Below are 15,785 nucleotides of genomic sequence, written 5' to 3'. Positions count from 1 at the left end.
TTTGTACTAAAAGAATGTGTAATATGTTAAAAATGACTGTGTTTTCAAAAGTGACACCATGCTTGTTTTGAAAAATGAAACAAAATAAAATCCCTTGCCCTGATCTTGACCTAACCCTGAGACCTTGTCCTGACCCTCTGATCCTGTCCTGACCTCAATCTTATCCTGTTCCTGCCCTGATCTGGTCCTGGCCCTGATCCTGCCCTGACCACGACTCTGTCCTGACCCTGTCCTGTCCCTGCCCTGACCCTGTCCTGTCCCTGCCCTGATCCTGACCCCGTCCTGTCCCTGCCCTGATCCTGACCCTGTCCTGTCCCTGATCCTGCCATGACTCTGTCCTGACCCTGTCCTGTCCCTGATCCTGCCATGACTCTGACCTGACCCTGTCCTGTCCCTGCCCCTGTAAACCCTGACCCTGTAACCTTGCCCTGACCCTGTCCTGTCCCTGCCCTGATCCTGACCCTGTCCTGTCCCTGATCCTGCCATGACTCTGTCCTGACCCTGTCCTGTCCCTGCCCCTGTAAACCCTGACCCTGTAACCTTGCCCTGACCCTGTCCTGTCCCTGCCCTGATCCTGACCCTGTCCTGTCCCTGATCCTGCCATGACTCTGTCCTGACCCTGTCCTGTCCCTGCCCCTGTAAACCCTGACCCTGTAACCTTGCCCTGATCCCGTCCTGTCCCTGCCCTGATCCTGACCCTGTCCTGTCCCTGATCCTGCCATGACTCTGTCCTGACCCTGTCCTGTCCCTGCCCCTGTAAACCCTGACCCTGTAACCTTGCCCTGACCCTGTCCTGTCCCTGCCCTGACCCTGCTATTTGTAATTTCTACATTTCCCTCAGCCTTCTCATCTGCTGCACTGTTAGTTTGGATCCGAGGCCATCACCCCCATCTCCAGCAAACTTCCTTAAACATATTTCACTTGGAACAGCACTTTCAATAAGAGGATATGCATGCATAGACTTGAACTTGTCCATTGTCACGGTTAAAGCAGTTTGGAGTACTAAAGCACTGCTTGAAACGCTCAGCTGATTCTCACTGTTTACATTTTGGCTTAATTTAACACATACTAAATATTTCACAGACTAGAATAATCACTTAATCTGAGACTGAATAAACTACAGTCTCTTGGTTAAACCACTTTTGTTATTTATTAGCCCTGAGTCCTCTTTCTCAACATGCATTGTTCACCAGTTCAAGCTTCCATATATTATTCAGAAACTGCAAAATACTTTTGTGCTGGCTTTAATCTAACACTTGGGTGCAGTTCTATCAATTAAAATGTAAGTATTTTCTGTCAACAATGTTCTGCCCAAATTTGTAGGAAATGCAAACAGGAATACTGTTAGAATACTTAACAGTTTCTATTTTCAAGTAGATATTTATTTCCTGTAATTCATATTTTGACTGGTTCATGGGAATTACAATTTAGACTCCCACATAAATCATTTTAAAAGAAGCACATTCACTCTGAAGAATCCCTGGAATTGATAAGTCCCAAACTATATTTAGCTTTGCTTCACACAAGGAGTTTGACTTGCTCTGATGTACAAGCCAGGGATGTAAAGGGAAGACCATTGAAGAGGAGAGGATTAAACAGAAGGGACATCTGATTGAGAGCCTGCATCCGGGGATCTGCTGCCGGAGTTGGTATTGGGTCCTCTGCTGTCTGTCATCTGCATTAATGATTTGGATGGTAATGTAATTCACTTGATTAGAAAATTTGATGCACATTGATGGTGTAGTGGACAGTGAGGAAAGATGTTCAAGTTTACAACAGGATCCACATCAGTTGGGAAGGTGGGCCAAGATCTGGAAAGTGGAATTGAACTGTGACCAGCGTGAGATGTTATACATGGGTAAATCAAACCAGGGCAGCATTGTTAAGGTTCTGGAAAGTGCTGTAGAATAGACAGACCTTCGGGTACAGGCGTAGACTTCCTTAAAAGTGGCAATTCAGGCAGACAAGGTGGAGAAGAAGTGTTTGGCATACTGGTCTTCATTGGGCAGGGGATACAGAACAAAAGTTGGGACCTCATGATACAGCCGTACAAGGCCTTGGTGAGACAACACTTGGAGTGCTGAGTGCAGTTCTGGTTGCCCACCTATGGGAAGGACTGCAACAGATTGGAAGGGGAACAGAGGAGATTCACCAGGATGTTGCTGGGACCGGTGACATTGAGTTATAGGGAGAGGTTGGATTGGCTGGGTCTTTATTCCTTACAGCGCGGGAGGCTGAGATGTGATCTTGTAGAGGTTTATAAAGTTGTGAGGAGCATAGATAAAATAAATGCTCACAGACATTTTCCCAAGATATATGATTCTAGAACTAGAAGGCATTGATTTCAGGTGAAAGGGGAGGGATTTAAGAGGGACCAGAGGTGCAATTATTTTCACTCAGAGAGTGGTCTGTATCTAAACTGAGCTGCCGGAGGAAAGTAAAAACAGCAAAATAACACCATTCAAATAACAGATTGAGAGGGGTTTGGAGGGACATTGACCAAGTGCAGGTAAATGGGATTAGCACAGAATACCGTATTGGTCAGCATGGATGTATAGGGCTGAAAGGCCTGATCTATGATGCCCCTTGCAATACATGCACATTGATACCTTTAGCTTTGATAATTGGCCCAAGTCTTTCGCTGCACTGAAGATCATTTGTGCTCCCTGGTGGGGGGGGGGGGGGAAGAAAAAAAACAAGATTAAAATATAACAGTGAGTGCAAAAGAGCCTTCGCAGAATAATGTTTATTTGGAGAAAAGCTCTGAAAGACAGCTTTGCAATTTGTGACCTTTTTCAAATGAACAATTGCAAGACTAAAATTCAGAGTGCATCGCAAAAATAACTACATAATATTAACTGATGACATGCATACAGCAATCAAAATGTTTCCTCAATTAATAGGACAAAATCCAAATAAAGTCCTATCACAGCATTAAATTAAAAATTGCACCACTTCAAATGATGTTTGTCGTAGTGAACTGTGAACGTGGTATATCAGGATTGGATCTCCTCGAGGGAGACAAAATCGCTGCTTTGCTTTTATTATCGATAAGAAAAATGATCTGAAACATAAAGAGAAGTTGGAAATACCTTTGAAGGCGGCTGAAAGATTACTGGGCCAACAGTAACCCTATGCTCACTCCACAGATGTTGCCAGACAGTCTGAGTAGAATTTAAATATAGATGCACAGCACGGTAACAGGCCCTTCTGGCCCTCACCACCCAAATAACCTACAGCCCCTGTACAGTTTTAAAGGGTGGCAAGAAACTGGAGCACCCAGAGGAAACCCTCACAGACACGGAGAGCGCCCAGCATGTGGAGTCGAACCCGGGCTGCTGTGTCAGTGGTAATTCGCAATTCCAAAAACTCACTTTATTTTACTCTAGGTCAAGTGAATAATTTTTGAGATAATTTCCATTGTTCACCATGATTCTTCACGCTGTGTGATGTAATTCAGCATACGACTGCATAAAAGAGAAGTGATCTGCATTTTCCTTGTACGGTGATAATTTGTGCTAAAGGGTTTTTGGGCAGCCTGTTACCATGCTGTAAAAGAATTTAGACATACACCACGGTTACAGGCCATTTCGGCCTATGAGTCTGTGCCGCCCAATTTACACCCTATTAACCTACACCCCCAGTACACTTTGAGCAGTGGGAAGAAACCGGAGCCTGTGGGGAAAACCCACACAGACAAGGGGAGAACGTACAGACAATGCGGGATTTGTACCCCGGTCTCGATCACTGGCGCTGTAAAGGTGCTGTGCTGACCGCTACCCCAACCATGCTGCCCCAATTCTCTGTTGCCAAGTAAAAATTGAGGTAGAACAATAACAACACAACTTATGTCCTCCGGCAATTATATTCAGTAAGGGAAACAAGGATCAATGTGATGTAGAGTGAAGATACATGTCTGTTACAGATCAGGTTGCAGAGATAGTCTTTTGAAATCAATGCACCATTAGTCTGAATTCCCATTCCCTGGGATCTTGTACAATATGTAATTGCTCAGCACATCCATCCTCTCTCAGCCCTGTCATTCCTCTTAGTTATTGGATTGATTTTCTACCATCTATTTCAGGCCAGACAGACAACTCCTGCATTAAATACTGGGAACATGGATGTTATTATGTTTCATCCCAGCCACAGACCCAACTCCTCTCCCTGGCACTGCCTTAGGTAGAATCTGCCTGCTTGTGAACATGCTGTCATATCTAATCTCAAGATTAGACCATCACCAGACCGATTTATTTCCATTTCTGGGGCCTTGCCACTCCCCATTCACTTTGTCTGGAGTAGAAATTCTCACCCACACTGTTGTTATATCTAGACCTAACAATCCCAAAACAAACACTCTTCAGTATTTGCCCACATCTCTTTGGGGAACTCGAGCTCATAGAATATACATAGAAACACAACAGTTGAGCACAGGAACAGGTCCTTTGGCCCATGTGCCTGCACCACTCCTGATGTCCAACTTAAACTGAAGCTCTATTGCCTGCCCACGATCCATACCCACACATACTCATGTGTTTGCGTAGAAGGCACTCTCTGGTATAAAAAACGAGTCCAGTCCATCTAGTTTAAACTTCTCCCCACCACTCCCCCGCCCTTTAATATGTGACATTTTTACCCAGGAAGAAAAATTCTGTCTAACATACTAATCATATTAACACTTCTCATAATTTTATAAATTTTTACCAGGTCCCCCTTCAATCTCTGGCACTCCAGAGATACCAATCCAAGTCTCCCTATAAACTCGTACCATACAACATTCTGGCAAATCTCTTCTGCTTCATTTCCAAAGCCCCCACATCCTTCCTGTAATGGGGGACACAGTATTCCAAATGCAGCTTAACCAAAGCTTTACATGACCCCCCCCCCCGCCCCACCGACTTATACTTAGAGTTCTGCCCATTGAAGCCAAGCATATTACCTACCTTCTTTACCACCCTGTCTACCCATGAGGCCACTTTCAAGGATCTATGAAGGTGAACTTCCAGACCCCTCTGCACACGAACAGTGTTAAGAAACCTTCCTTTAACAGTATTCATTCCTGCGACATTTGACCTCCCAAATCGCAAACCTCATTCTTGTCCAGATCTTCATTTCTCCGCTCATATCTGTAATTGATCTATATGCTGTTGTAATCTCCACCAAGTTTTGGGTCAACTTACTAATCCAGCCATGTACTTTTTCATCTGAGTGATATATCACAAGCAGGGGCCTAGCATCGATCCCTGTGGAACACTACCGGTCATGGAACTCCAGAAAATCACTCTTCTACCACACATCTCAGAAGTGAGGGTATCAAGGGATTATGGAGAAAAGGCAGGTACTGGACCAAGGGGTGGGTTTAGTTTAGCTTAGGCATAGCCATGGAACAGACCTGATGGGCCTAGTGGCGTGCTTCTGTTCCTTTATTTTGTGATCTTGTGAACCCTCTGTTTTGTATAGGCCAGTTCATTCAGAATCCAAACTATCAGTTCACCATGGATCCTGTACATCTATACCTTCTGGATCAGCCTTGTGAGAGATCTTGTCAAATGCCTTATTATGTTTCACGTAGGACTCATCAAACATCTTTGCCACCTCCTCAAAATGATACTACTGCTTGCAAAATAGCCCCTGCTCCCCCATCATTCCTGTCTTCCGTGACTCTAGATAAGCAAAACCGAGATTTAAAATTCATTTCTTCTCAAAGGCTTTTTTGCCCTGAAAGCTCCTCCTCCAACCCCAGAACCCTCAAGAATACGAGTGTTCTTCCAAGTCTGGTCTCCTCAACATTCCCCGTTGTAATCAGTCCTACCCATGGACCTGGGGCCTCTCCAATTCTCCACCCACATTTCTTTGCTGTTTTCTGTTTAACAGGCTCCCTCCTTGAGGTAACGTCAGACATCTGGCCTAATATCAATTTTTATGGCTTAGTGTCAAATGTTATCTCGTGAAAACAAAGGGATGCTTTACTCTTCTAGGAGTATCATCACAACCTCTTGCTTTAGACAGAACCTTGCTCCTCAAGGCAGGTCGTGATGAATGCTGACCCGGGAAGTTACTTGAAAGATGGAATACTGGAATGGCACAAAGCTCTATTTTCATTGAGATGTTAAATCCAATCCTATGCTGCCTTTCCAGGTGTTCCAGAAAATCTTGTCCTCCTAAAGTTCTCCTCCAAAAGCATCAGATTGAGTTGACCTTGTTCAGACAAACGTCATTGATGAAGAAAGCCAAAACGAAGCAAAGTAGAACTACACTGTCTAGCCTGAAACGTCCACCCTTCCCGCAGGCACGGCCCGACCTGCTGAGGCTTGGCGACATTCTCTCTATTTCAGATTTTTGCAGCATCTGTACTTTTATTGATTTTCACATCTTGTTCATTGTTCAATGACCTAAATTCTTGCCATAAACATAATATTTGCCGATGGGAGATTGCTTTGATAACATAGAAATCATTGCTATTTGCTATTTCAACTGAGATCTCGACTTGTGCAAAGTTAGATCCTGTAGCGGCGGCTACACCGCTAACTGAAGGATGGGTTGAGTACAGTAAGCAAAATTGATTTATTGCAGGCTGCCTGGCTGGTCTTATACTCCTAGCCCAGACTTGGCTGAGAACCGCGGTGGGGTCCCCGACGTCACCGGGGCGTCACGTGGGTCGTCAAGCACGGGCTTCTGAGCCTGGTGCTGAAGTCGGGAGGAAACACCCGAAGGCGCCATTTTGGCCGGCGGACCGCCACATGCGTGACAAGCGGGGCCGGATCGCCTTCCTAATGGCATACCGCCAAACGGCCCCCCACCAGAACTGACGCCAATGTCCTTTTTTGCCGGGCGGCCTCGCTTCTTGGGTTGTGCCACAACTACTGGTTCGTTGGGTCGAGATGGGCTGGCTTTAACCTGTCCACCGTAAACAGTTCCCTCCTACCCCCGATGTCCAATGTGAAAGTGGATCCTGAACGTTGGACAACTTTGTACGGCCCTTTGTATGGTCTTTGTAGAGGTGCTGTGGATGGACCCCGGCTTAAAAAAACGTACTCTGTGGAGTACAGCTCGCTGGGAATGTAAGAGGCCCATGTGCTGTGTCTGGGCGGAGGTGGGGGTGTGTAGAAATCCAACTGAGCCTAGAAGTGGGGAAGTAGACCGTGTGGTGACTGCTGGGGGTTGTGAGGTGCGTTGATGAACTCACCAGGTAGGGCTAGCGGTGTACCGTAGACCAGCTTGGCTGATGATGCCTGTAGGTTTTCTTTGGGTGTCGAGCGGATGCCCAGGAGCACCCAAGGCAGCTTGCCCACCCAGTCAGGGCCAGTGAGGCGGGCCATAAGTGCCGACTTAAGGTGGCGGTGCAATTGCTCAACTAGCCCATTGGCCTGTTGGCAAGCTGTGCCCAGTGCGCAGAGATGAACTGGGCGCCCCGATCACTGGTGAGGTAGTTCGGGATGCCGAACCGGGCAACCCAACCATTTAAAAACACTTGGAAGCAGGAGTCTGTGGAGGCATCTGGCATCGGGATCGCCTCAGGCCAACGAGTGGTGCAGTCTACCACTGTGAAAAGGTAACAGTTACCTCGGGAAACGGATAAGGGTCTGATGATGTCTACATGTATGTGGCTGAACCGTTCGCGGACGTGTTCGAAATCTTGTACGGGCGCTCTGGTGTGCCTGTGTAGCTTGGAAAGCTGGCAATGGGTGCAGGTTCTGGCCCAGTCCACAATCTGCTTCTGAAGCCCGTGCCAGACGAAATGTTCTGCCACCATACGGACTGTGGACCTGATGGAAGGGTGGGAAAGGTCATGGATATGGTGGAAGACTTGTCTGCGCTACTGCTGGGGAACCACTGGTCGTGGGGTGCCCATGGAGACATCGCACAGGATGGAGCCCTCATCATGAGGAGTTGGGAGGTCCTGGAACCACAGGCCCGTATTGGCAGTCCTGAAGGCATGCGTCTCCTCGTTGGACTTCTGATCCCGGACGAGCTGGTCGAAGTCAAGGCTGGGTGTCAGTGCGCAAATGGCAGGTCGTGAGAGTGCGTCAGCGACCACGTTGTCTTTCCCCACCTTGTGCTGAATGTTGGTGGTGAACTCCGACACTAAGGAGAAGTAACGCTGTTGACGGGCTGACCAGGGATCTCTTGCCATAGCGAGCGCCTGAGTGAGGGGTTTGTGGTCAGTAAAAATGGTGAAGGCCTCCCCTCCATGAAATAACAGAAATGATGCACCGCCAGGTACATGCCCAGCAACTCATGATCAGAAGCGCTATACTTGTGCTCTGGCGGGCGAAGAAGTCGGCTAAAGAATGCCAATGGTTTCCACTGTCCATTCACTTGCTGCTCCAGGATGGCACCGACGGCTGTGGCAGAGGCATCAACGGAGAGCACCATATGCAGGTCGGTGCATGGGTGAATGAGCAGGGTAGCCTTTGCGAGGGCATCTTTCGTGGCTTCAAGTGCCCTGCTGGCCTCAGGAGTCCAGGCGAGTGTCTTGTCTTTGGCCGCGATGACGGCGAAGAGCGGCTGTAAGATGAGCACAGTGCCTGGAATGAAGCGGTTATAGAAATTGACCATACCTGCGAACTCCTGTAGCCCCTTGAGGTTGTTCAGGTATGGGAACTCCCTTATTGCAGCGACCTTTGTAGTGGCAGGTGTGGCTCCTTCGGTCGTGATGGTATGGCCCAGGAACTGCATGGACTTTTTCCCAAACTGGCACTTGGCCGGATTGATCGTTAGGCCAAAGTCAGCCAGTCGGGAGAAGATGGTGCGCAGGTGAGCCTTGTGTTGTGCCCAGTCTCTGCTGGCGACAAGAATGTCCAGGTAAATGAATACAAAATTCAAATCCCTGCCCACTGTGTCCATAAGGCGCTGGAAGGTCTGGCCGGCGTTCTTGAGCCCGAACGGCATGTGTAGGAACTCGAACAATCCATTTTGGGTATGTTCTCAGGGTGCACCAGGATTTGGTGATACCCACACACCAGGTCTATCTTGGAGAATACCCTCGTGCCATGCAGGTTGGCCGTAAAGTCCTGGATGTGAGGGATCGGGTAACGGTCAGGTACTGTCGCGTCATTAAGTCGTCAATAATCTCTGCAGGGGCATCAGCTGCCGGAGGCTTTCACGATGAGGTGGAGTGGTGAGGTCCAAGAACTGTCGGAGCGTCGAATGATCCCCAACTCCTGTAGATGCAAGAATTCTTCCTTTGCTATCTGGAGCTTATCCAGCGGGAGCTAGCGTGCCTTGACATGGACCGGCGGGCCTTGGGTGGGGATTTAATGAAACACCCTGTGGCGTGGTGAGCGGCGGAGAACTGCAGCTTGAAGAGGGATGGGAACTCGTCCAGGATACGCTGAAACTTGTCCTTGGGCATGCTCTGTGCAGGAGGTGTTGAGGCGAACAGATTGGAAGGTACGGGCATCTACCAGTCGCCTACCTTAAATGTCGACCAGGAGTCCGTGGGCGAGGAAGAAGTCAACACGCAGGATGGCAGTTGGAAGGGATGAAACGGTGAACCTCCACAAGAACTTCTGCTGGCTGATCTGGAAGTTGATGGACTTGTCTCCATACGCTCGGATCGCTGTCGAATTGGCTGCACAGAGGGGAGGTCCTCGAGGCTGGTTCTGGGACTTGATGGCTGTGGCCAGGATGATGCTGATCTGGGCCCAGGTGTCGACAACTAAGCGTCTGCCGCTGACTGAATCCCTCAGGTAGAGAAGGCTGTGTTCTTAGTCAGCTGCCACAGCCATTAACAGCGGCCGGCCTGCTCTTTTCCCTAGAATGAGCAGGGCTGACGACACTTCCGAGCCTTGGCTCCCCAGCGCTGGTGGAAGAAGCAGAGGCCTGAAGTGGATGACTTGCTTCTGGCTATGCTCTTTGAGGCCCTTGCAGGGTGCGGGTGTTCCACTGCAGGGCTAGAGGAAGGCTTGGCATGGTCAAGCCCATGACTCGTAACCTGCTGGACTGCTGAGCCCTCCGGGAATCGTTCGAGCCATAGCTCCTGAGCCTTTTGAGTGACCTTCCTAGGGTTGACGAAGCTCTCCTTGGACAGTAACAGCCGGATGGCTTCAGGCAGATGGTTGAGGAAGAATGGGCAGTTGGTGTGATCGCCCATGAGCGTGAGCATATCATCTATCAACTCGATTGGAGTTCTTTCCCCCAAGGAGTCGAGGAGCAGCATCTGAGTGGTACGCTGGCACCTTGGAAAGGCCGAGGGAGCTGGTGAGCACCCGCTTGATGGTCCCGTACTTATCTTCCATGGGTGGGTGCTGAAGGAGGTGCAGCACTCTTTTGGCAGTAGCCTGGTCCAGGACGGCGACCATATGGTAAAACTTAGTCAAATCCAATGAAATCTGGTGGAGGAGAAAATGAGCCTCTGTGTGGCTGAACCCAGGCTGAACTCTGGCTTCTGAACCCAGAAGTCAGAAAGCTTGATGGCTATAGCGTTGATCGAAGGGTCATTCATGTCAGGTTCAAAGACGTTTGAACCTGTCGGGGTTACCAATTGTAGCAGCGGCTACACTGTTAACTGAAGGATCACACAACCAGACGGGTTGAGTTCAGTGAGCAGGCTGCCTGGCTGGTCTTATACCCCCAGCCCGGACCTGGCTGAGAACCGTGCTGGAGGGCCCCAATGTCACTGGGGTGTCACAAGGGTCCGAGGCCCCCGACGGCGCCATTTTGGCTGGCTGCCCCCCTGCGTGCGTGATAAGCTGAGCCGGTTCGCCTGCTCTAATGGCATACCGCCACAATCCATTATGTACCCTAAAGCAGTGAAACTACAAAAATGGAATAATTTTTTCTGGTATGCTTACAACATTCTCAACTATGTATTTTAAATCCTCTATGGTAATCGGTTTACATTTCCCAATTTATTACTGGAATCAATGGTGAAATTGAAGAAGGGAGAAGTTGTTGTAATATTAAATACAATTATTACTGGGAACAATTGTTAATGAGAACAATTTGACTTATTTGCAGTATAAACTCCTTTCAAGGCAAGAAGTGTCCAGCTTCAACCTTCTGTGACATTTAAGCAGGTTTCCGGTAGGGCTTGAGGTTTAATTTCCTCACGTAAATCTGATTCAGTGGCTACGCTCCCGGTTCCAAGTAGAATTATTTTAAATTAAGATTAAATTTCCCTTTACTCATTCTACAACACGTTCAAGTGGAGACTTTAGTAACTTGGAAAGAATATGTGGCAGTGCTCCAGAAGAAACTGGGAAGAAGAACATTGAAATATAGACAAACAGCACAGTAACAGGCCCTTCCAGCCCACGAGCTCGTGCCACCCAATTACACCAACCACTCCTGTATCTTCTGAACTGTGGGAGGAGACTGGAGACTGTGGAAAACTCACGCAGACATGGGGAGAATGTACACATTCCTTAAAGACAGTGCTGGATTTGAACCCCTGCCCCGATCACTAAGGCTGTAACAGTGCGGTGCTAACCATGCCGCCCGATGGGCGTCTGCAGAAAATGTCAAGCACCAGGAAAATGTTTGTCAGAAACACAAAATTGGATAAATCTGGGTGGCTAGTACAGCTAGAAAATGGGCAGTCAGCTCATTGGAGGTGCACAGAAAGGGTGTGGGAAGAGTTTTGACCTGGTTCCATGTCAATACTTATTACAAGGAAGAACAGCCATGGGCAAGAATGGGAATGTTTGGAACGATGTGAGGAAATAAACAACGCACTGTACTTCTGCCTCTACATGTCAGCTATAAAGAACATTATATGGAAAGTAGTGAGCCCCTGAGTAAAATACAGCGTGACTGATGAGAAAGGGAATTCAGAAGAACTTCCCAAAGGATTAATTGGTCACTACTTTGAGCACTTACTGTGTCTCCAAAGAATAGTACCAGAAGTAAAAATTGAACAGTAAGATAAATTGCTTTGAATTTATGTACAGCTGCAAAGGGGCATTGAGAGAGTGTGTAATTTCAGATCAAATACATTAATGATGAGAACTGAGAACCAAAACATTCAATTTCTGGGTAGGGTTGAGATAGAAACGCAAAGCTGGAGAAATTCAGCAGGTCAAACAGATCGAAGATAAAGATACAAAACCAACGTTTCAGGCTTGAGCCCTTCATCAAGGTCTGAGCAAAATGTCACAGGTGCCCAAACAAAATGGTGGGGGAGGATGCCTACATTCTCTTCCCCATGCCACTTCCTCCCCCACCATTTTGTTTGGGTACCTGCCGACATTTTGCTCAGACCTTGATGAAGGGCTCAAGTCTGAAACGTTGGTTCTGTATCTTTATCTTTGCTATATAAAGGGCACTGTTTGACCTGCTGAGCTTCTCCAGCCTTGTGTTTTTACTTTAATCACAGTGCCTGCAGACTTTGGTCTGGGTTTGAGGTAGACGTCCCTTTTCCATCTGCCCATTTTGAGGAAGGAGCCTGAAACCGTCGGATGGGTGAAAGTGGACAAATTGCTTCTAGGGTAGGTTTGGTTGCTCCGAGCTGGGATTCACATGGGAATTCCTTTCCTGTTCAAGGGTAGGGAGATGCATTGGAGGAAGTGAACACTGAACAGCTGGTCAAGTTACCACAATAGTTGCATTCCTGAACAGCAAGCCCTGTTGAAGTGGGAAAATGCGCAGGAGGGTTTCATACGCCTTGACAGGTCTCCCAGGTTGGTGCTGTGGGATTACGATCATGATACTTCATTACAATGTACTCCCCAGGGCAGGGACATGGTTACAGCTTTTGTATGGCAGGAACGAACCACAGTATCAGATATTCGACCAAATTTCAGGAATGGGATAATCTGGTTCAGTTGATTTGTGTGATCTAATTTCAGCACAGGTTTTCAACTCTGGTCAATAAAGAGAAGTTTGGAAACACCCCCAATAATGACACTGGAGAAATGTCCTGAACAGAAGATCAGCCTCATTCGCAAACCTGCCTGCTGTTATCTTGATCCATTAAAATGTTCTTACAGAGTCAGGCTTTTGTTGTGCAGGTTATTATTACAATAATGAGTCTCCATTACTGTATCATTGGAATTTGTTTTGGTGTCAGAATGCATGAAATTGAATGGTTACAAACTGAGTGAAGTACAACCAATGACCTTGTGTTCTTGCTGCCAGTTTAAGACAGCAACTGATTGCTGCATTTCTCAGCTAATTAGGGTGCAGTGAACATACTTTCATTTATTCTGATATTCAGGCAAGTCCGAGTCACCACTGGCAATAATGTTTGAACAATAGATTCGCAATCATGGTGTGAAGGTGAGACATCTGGAGTTCAGCCACCCATTATTTCTGTCAAACTATACCCAAAAACAATATCAGCAGAGAGCTTTGGCTTTAATATTTGTGAATTGATTGCATCACGAGATTTATTATTGGAAAAATCTATAAAAGTTCCATTATACAACCATAAAGAAGCCTCACCAGGAGGAACAAGGCTGGCCCGTAAGAACCCAGCAGCAAATCCAAATGTGCAGCTTGTTTTGCCCATGTTTATTCCTGGCAATAAACAGATTGACAAAAGAGTCCTAAATCCATCTAATTTCCAACCATAGTGGTGGAAAAAAACCCCTTCTTTACTGACGGTGGAACCAACTTTGACTAGACTTCTTTTCTCTGAATCTGTGTGATTTAAAGTGGAGATTTTCACTGTGAACTCTGACCTCCTGCAACCTCAAACACTGGTTTCCAGGAAGGGCAGAATACCAGTGACTCCAGCCTCTGGGCATCTGCTGAACCCGACAGTTCCATGCTCATGGCTGCTGCCTTTTCTCTTTAACAGCTGTTCAGTCCCTTCATTCAGTGATCACAAAAATATTCATTCAATAAATATTACAGAACTTCATTTGTATAACTATTGACAAATTATAAGACGATTATCCAGAAGCCACTCAAGCCCTTGGTATTAACCACCGGTACTGGAACCCACCCATTGTATCCATGAACGCCACTCACTGTGAGTTGGGGTTGACACCCAAACACTGCGGATGAGGAGGTGCATCTAATTCCACTCCAGGCAGATGGAGGAGGAGGGGGCATGGGGATTTCAAGCTTTCTGAGATTTGATTTGTACAAAACAAAATTTATTTCTTAATTTATTTGTATAGATGAAAAACCTGTCTTGCTTATGTATTATTTGTCTGTATGTGTGTTACGTCTGGTTGTGTGTCTGCAGATTTTGCACCGAGGACGGGAGGGCGCTGTTTCGTCATTATACTTGTGGAATCAGATGACAATAAACTTGACTCTTCAAGTCCAGGTCTGCACTCCTTCCCCCCCTTCCTTTCCCCACTTCCTTCCTTCCCTCCTTTCCCCCTCCTTGCCCCATCCTTCCCTCCTTCCCCCACATCTTTAACACACTCCTTCCCTCCTCCTTCAACCCCTTCCCTCCATTCCCCCATCCTTAACCCACCTCCTTCCCCACCTTTCTTTCCCTCCTGCCCCCTCCTCCCTCCCTCCTTCCCCCTCCCCTTTCCAAATCCTTCCCCCTCCTTGCCTCCTTCCCCTTCCCACTTCCGTCCCCCTTCCTTCCTTCCATCCTTCCCCCACGTCCTTAACCTATGTCCTCCCCCCACCTCCTTCCCCCCTCCTTTCCCTCCCTTCTGCCCCCTCCTCCCTCCCTTCTCCCCCCAAAACGGCCATTCCCTCCATCCCCATATCCTTAACCCACCTCCTTCCCCAACCTTTTTGCACCATCCTCCCTCCCTCCTTCCCCTTCCAAATCCTTCCCCCTCCTTGCCTCCTTCCCTCACCTCCCTCTCCCTTCTTCCCTCCTTTCCCCTTCCCACTTCCTTCCCCTCCCTCCTTTCCCCTTCCCAAATCCTCCCCCCTTCCCCCCTCCTTCCCGTACTTCCTGTACCTCTGTGCAATACGGCCCAGCTGTATTCTTCACCGTACATCCCGGCCGTATTCTTCATCTTACATCCTAGCTGTATTCTTCACCTTATGCCCCGGCTGTATTCTTCACCGTACATCCCTGTTGCATTCTTCCCTGTATGCCCTGGCTGCCTTCTTCACCATATACCCCAGCTGTATTCTTCACCATACACCCTGGCTGTCTTCTCTGTATGCTCCAGCTGTATTCTTCACCGTACATCCCAGCTATATTCTTCACCATACACCTTGGCTGTATTCTCCACCATACACCCCCACTGTATTCCTCACCGTACACTCCAGCTGTATTCTTCACCATTCACTCCAGCTGTATTCTTCACCATATGTCCTCTCTGTATTCTTCACTATACACCCTGGCTGTTTTTCTCATTGAATGGCCCAGCTGTATTCTTCACCATACACTCCAGCTGTATTCTTCACTGTACACCCTGGCTGTATTCTCCACCATACACCCCCACTGTATTCCTCACCGTATGTCCCAGGTGTATTCTTCATCGTACGTCCCAGCTGTATTTCTCATAGTTTGTCCTGGCTGTATTCCTCGTCATATGTCTCAGCTGTATTCTTCACCATATGTCCCGGCTGTATTCTTCATCGTATATTCTGGTTGTATTCCTCATGTACCTCTGTGCCCAACCTCCGTGACTCTTCCTCTGAAGTTCCCAGGTGGTGGGTTTGTGGCTATCCTTGCAGCAGATGCTTGCCCCCTCTAGGCACCAGCTTGTGCAGATACCTTGGGAGCCCTCTGCCAGTCAGCTTCATTATGCCAGAGTCCATCACTGAGGTGGCAGCACTGCTTCGGCTGGGCCTATGTCAGTCAGGAAGTATTTCTGTGAAGCAGCCAGCTGTGAAAAGAGCGGCTGCTAGAACGTTTGATGGAACAAGACAGTGGCCAGATGCTGTGACAGTTACATAAGGAAACCCAACTA

The 15,785-nt window shown here is 47.8% G+C and overlaps 1 protein-coding gene across 3 annotated transcripts in view; it reads right to left on the bottom strand.

Annotated features, from left to right (window-relative positions):
• The window catches only part of LOC138749470 (protein unc-13 homolog C-like), an 877,967-nt gene that overhangs the window by 33,706 nt on the left and 828,476 nt on the right, over positions 1 to 15,785 (bottom strand). For all 3 annotated transcript variants that reach the window (XM_069910841.1, XM_069910842.1, XM_069910843.1), the window contains one exon: positions 2,610 to 2,666. In XM_069910841.1, the coding sequence (XP_069766942.1) occupies positions 2,610 to 2,666 (57 nt within the window). The remainder of the gene's footprint in view (positions 1 to 2,609; positions 2,667 to 15,785) is intronic.

This window comes from Narcine bancroftii, chromosome 14 (genome assembly GCF_036971445.1).
Source record: "Narcine bancroftii isolate sNarBan1 chromosome 14, sNarBan1.hap1, whole genome shotgun sequence".
Lineage (NCBI taxonomy): Eukaryota > Metazoa > Chordata > Chondrichthyes > Torpediniformes > Narcinidae > Narcine > Narcine bancroftii.
Note: the sequence above shows the minus strand (reverse complement) of the source record. Positions and strands in the feature narration are given on the sequence as shown.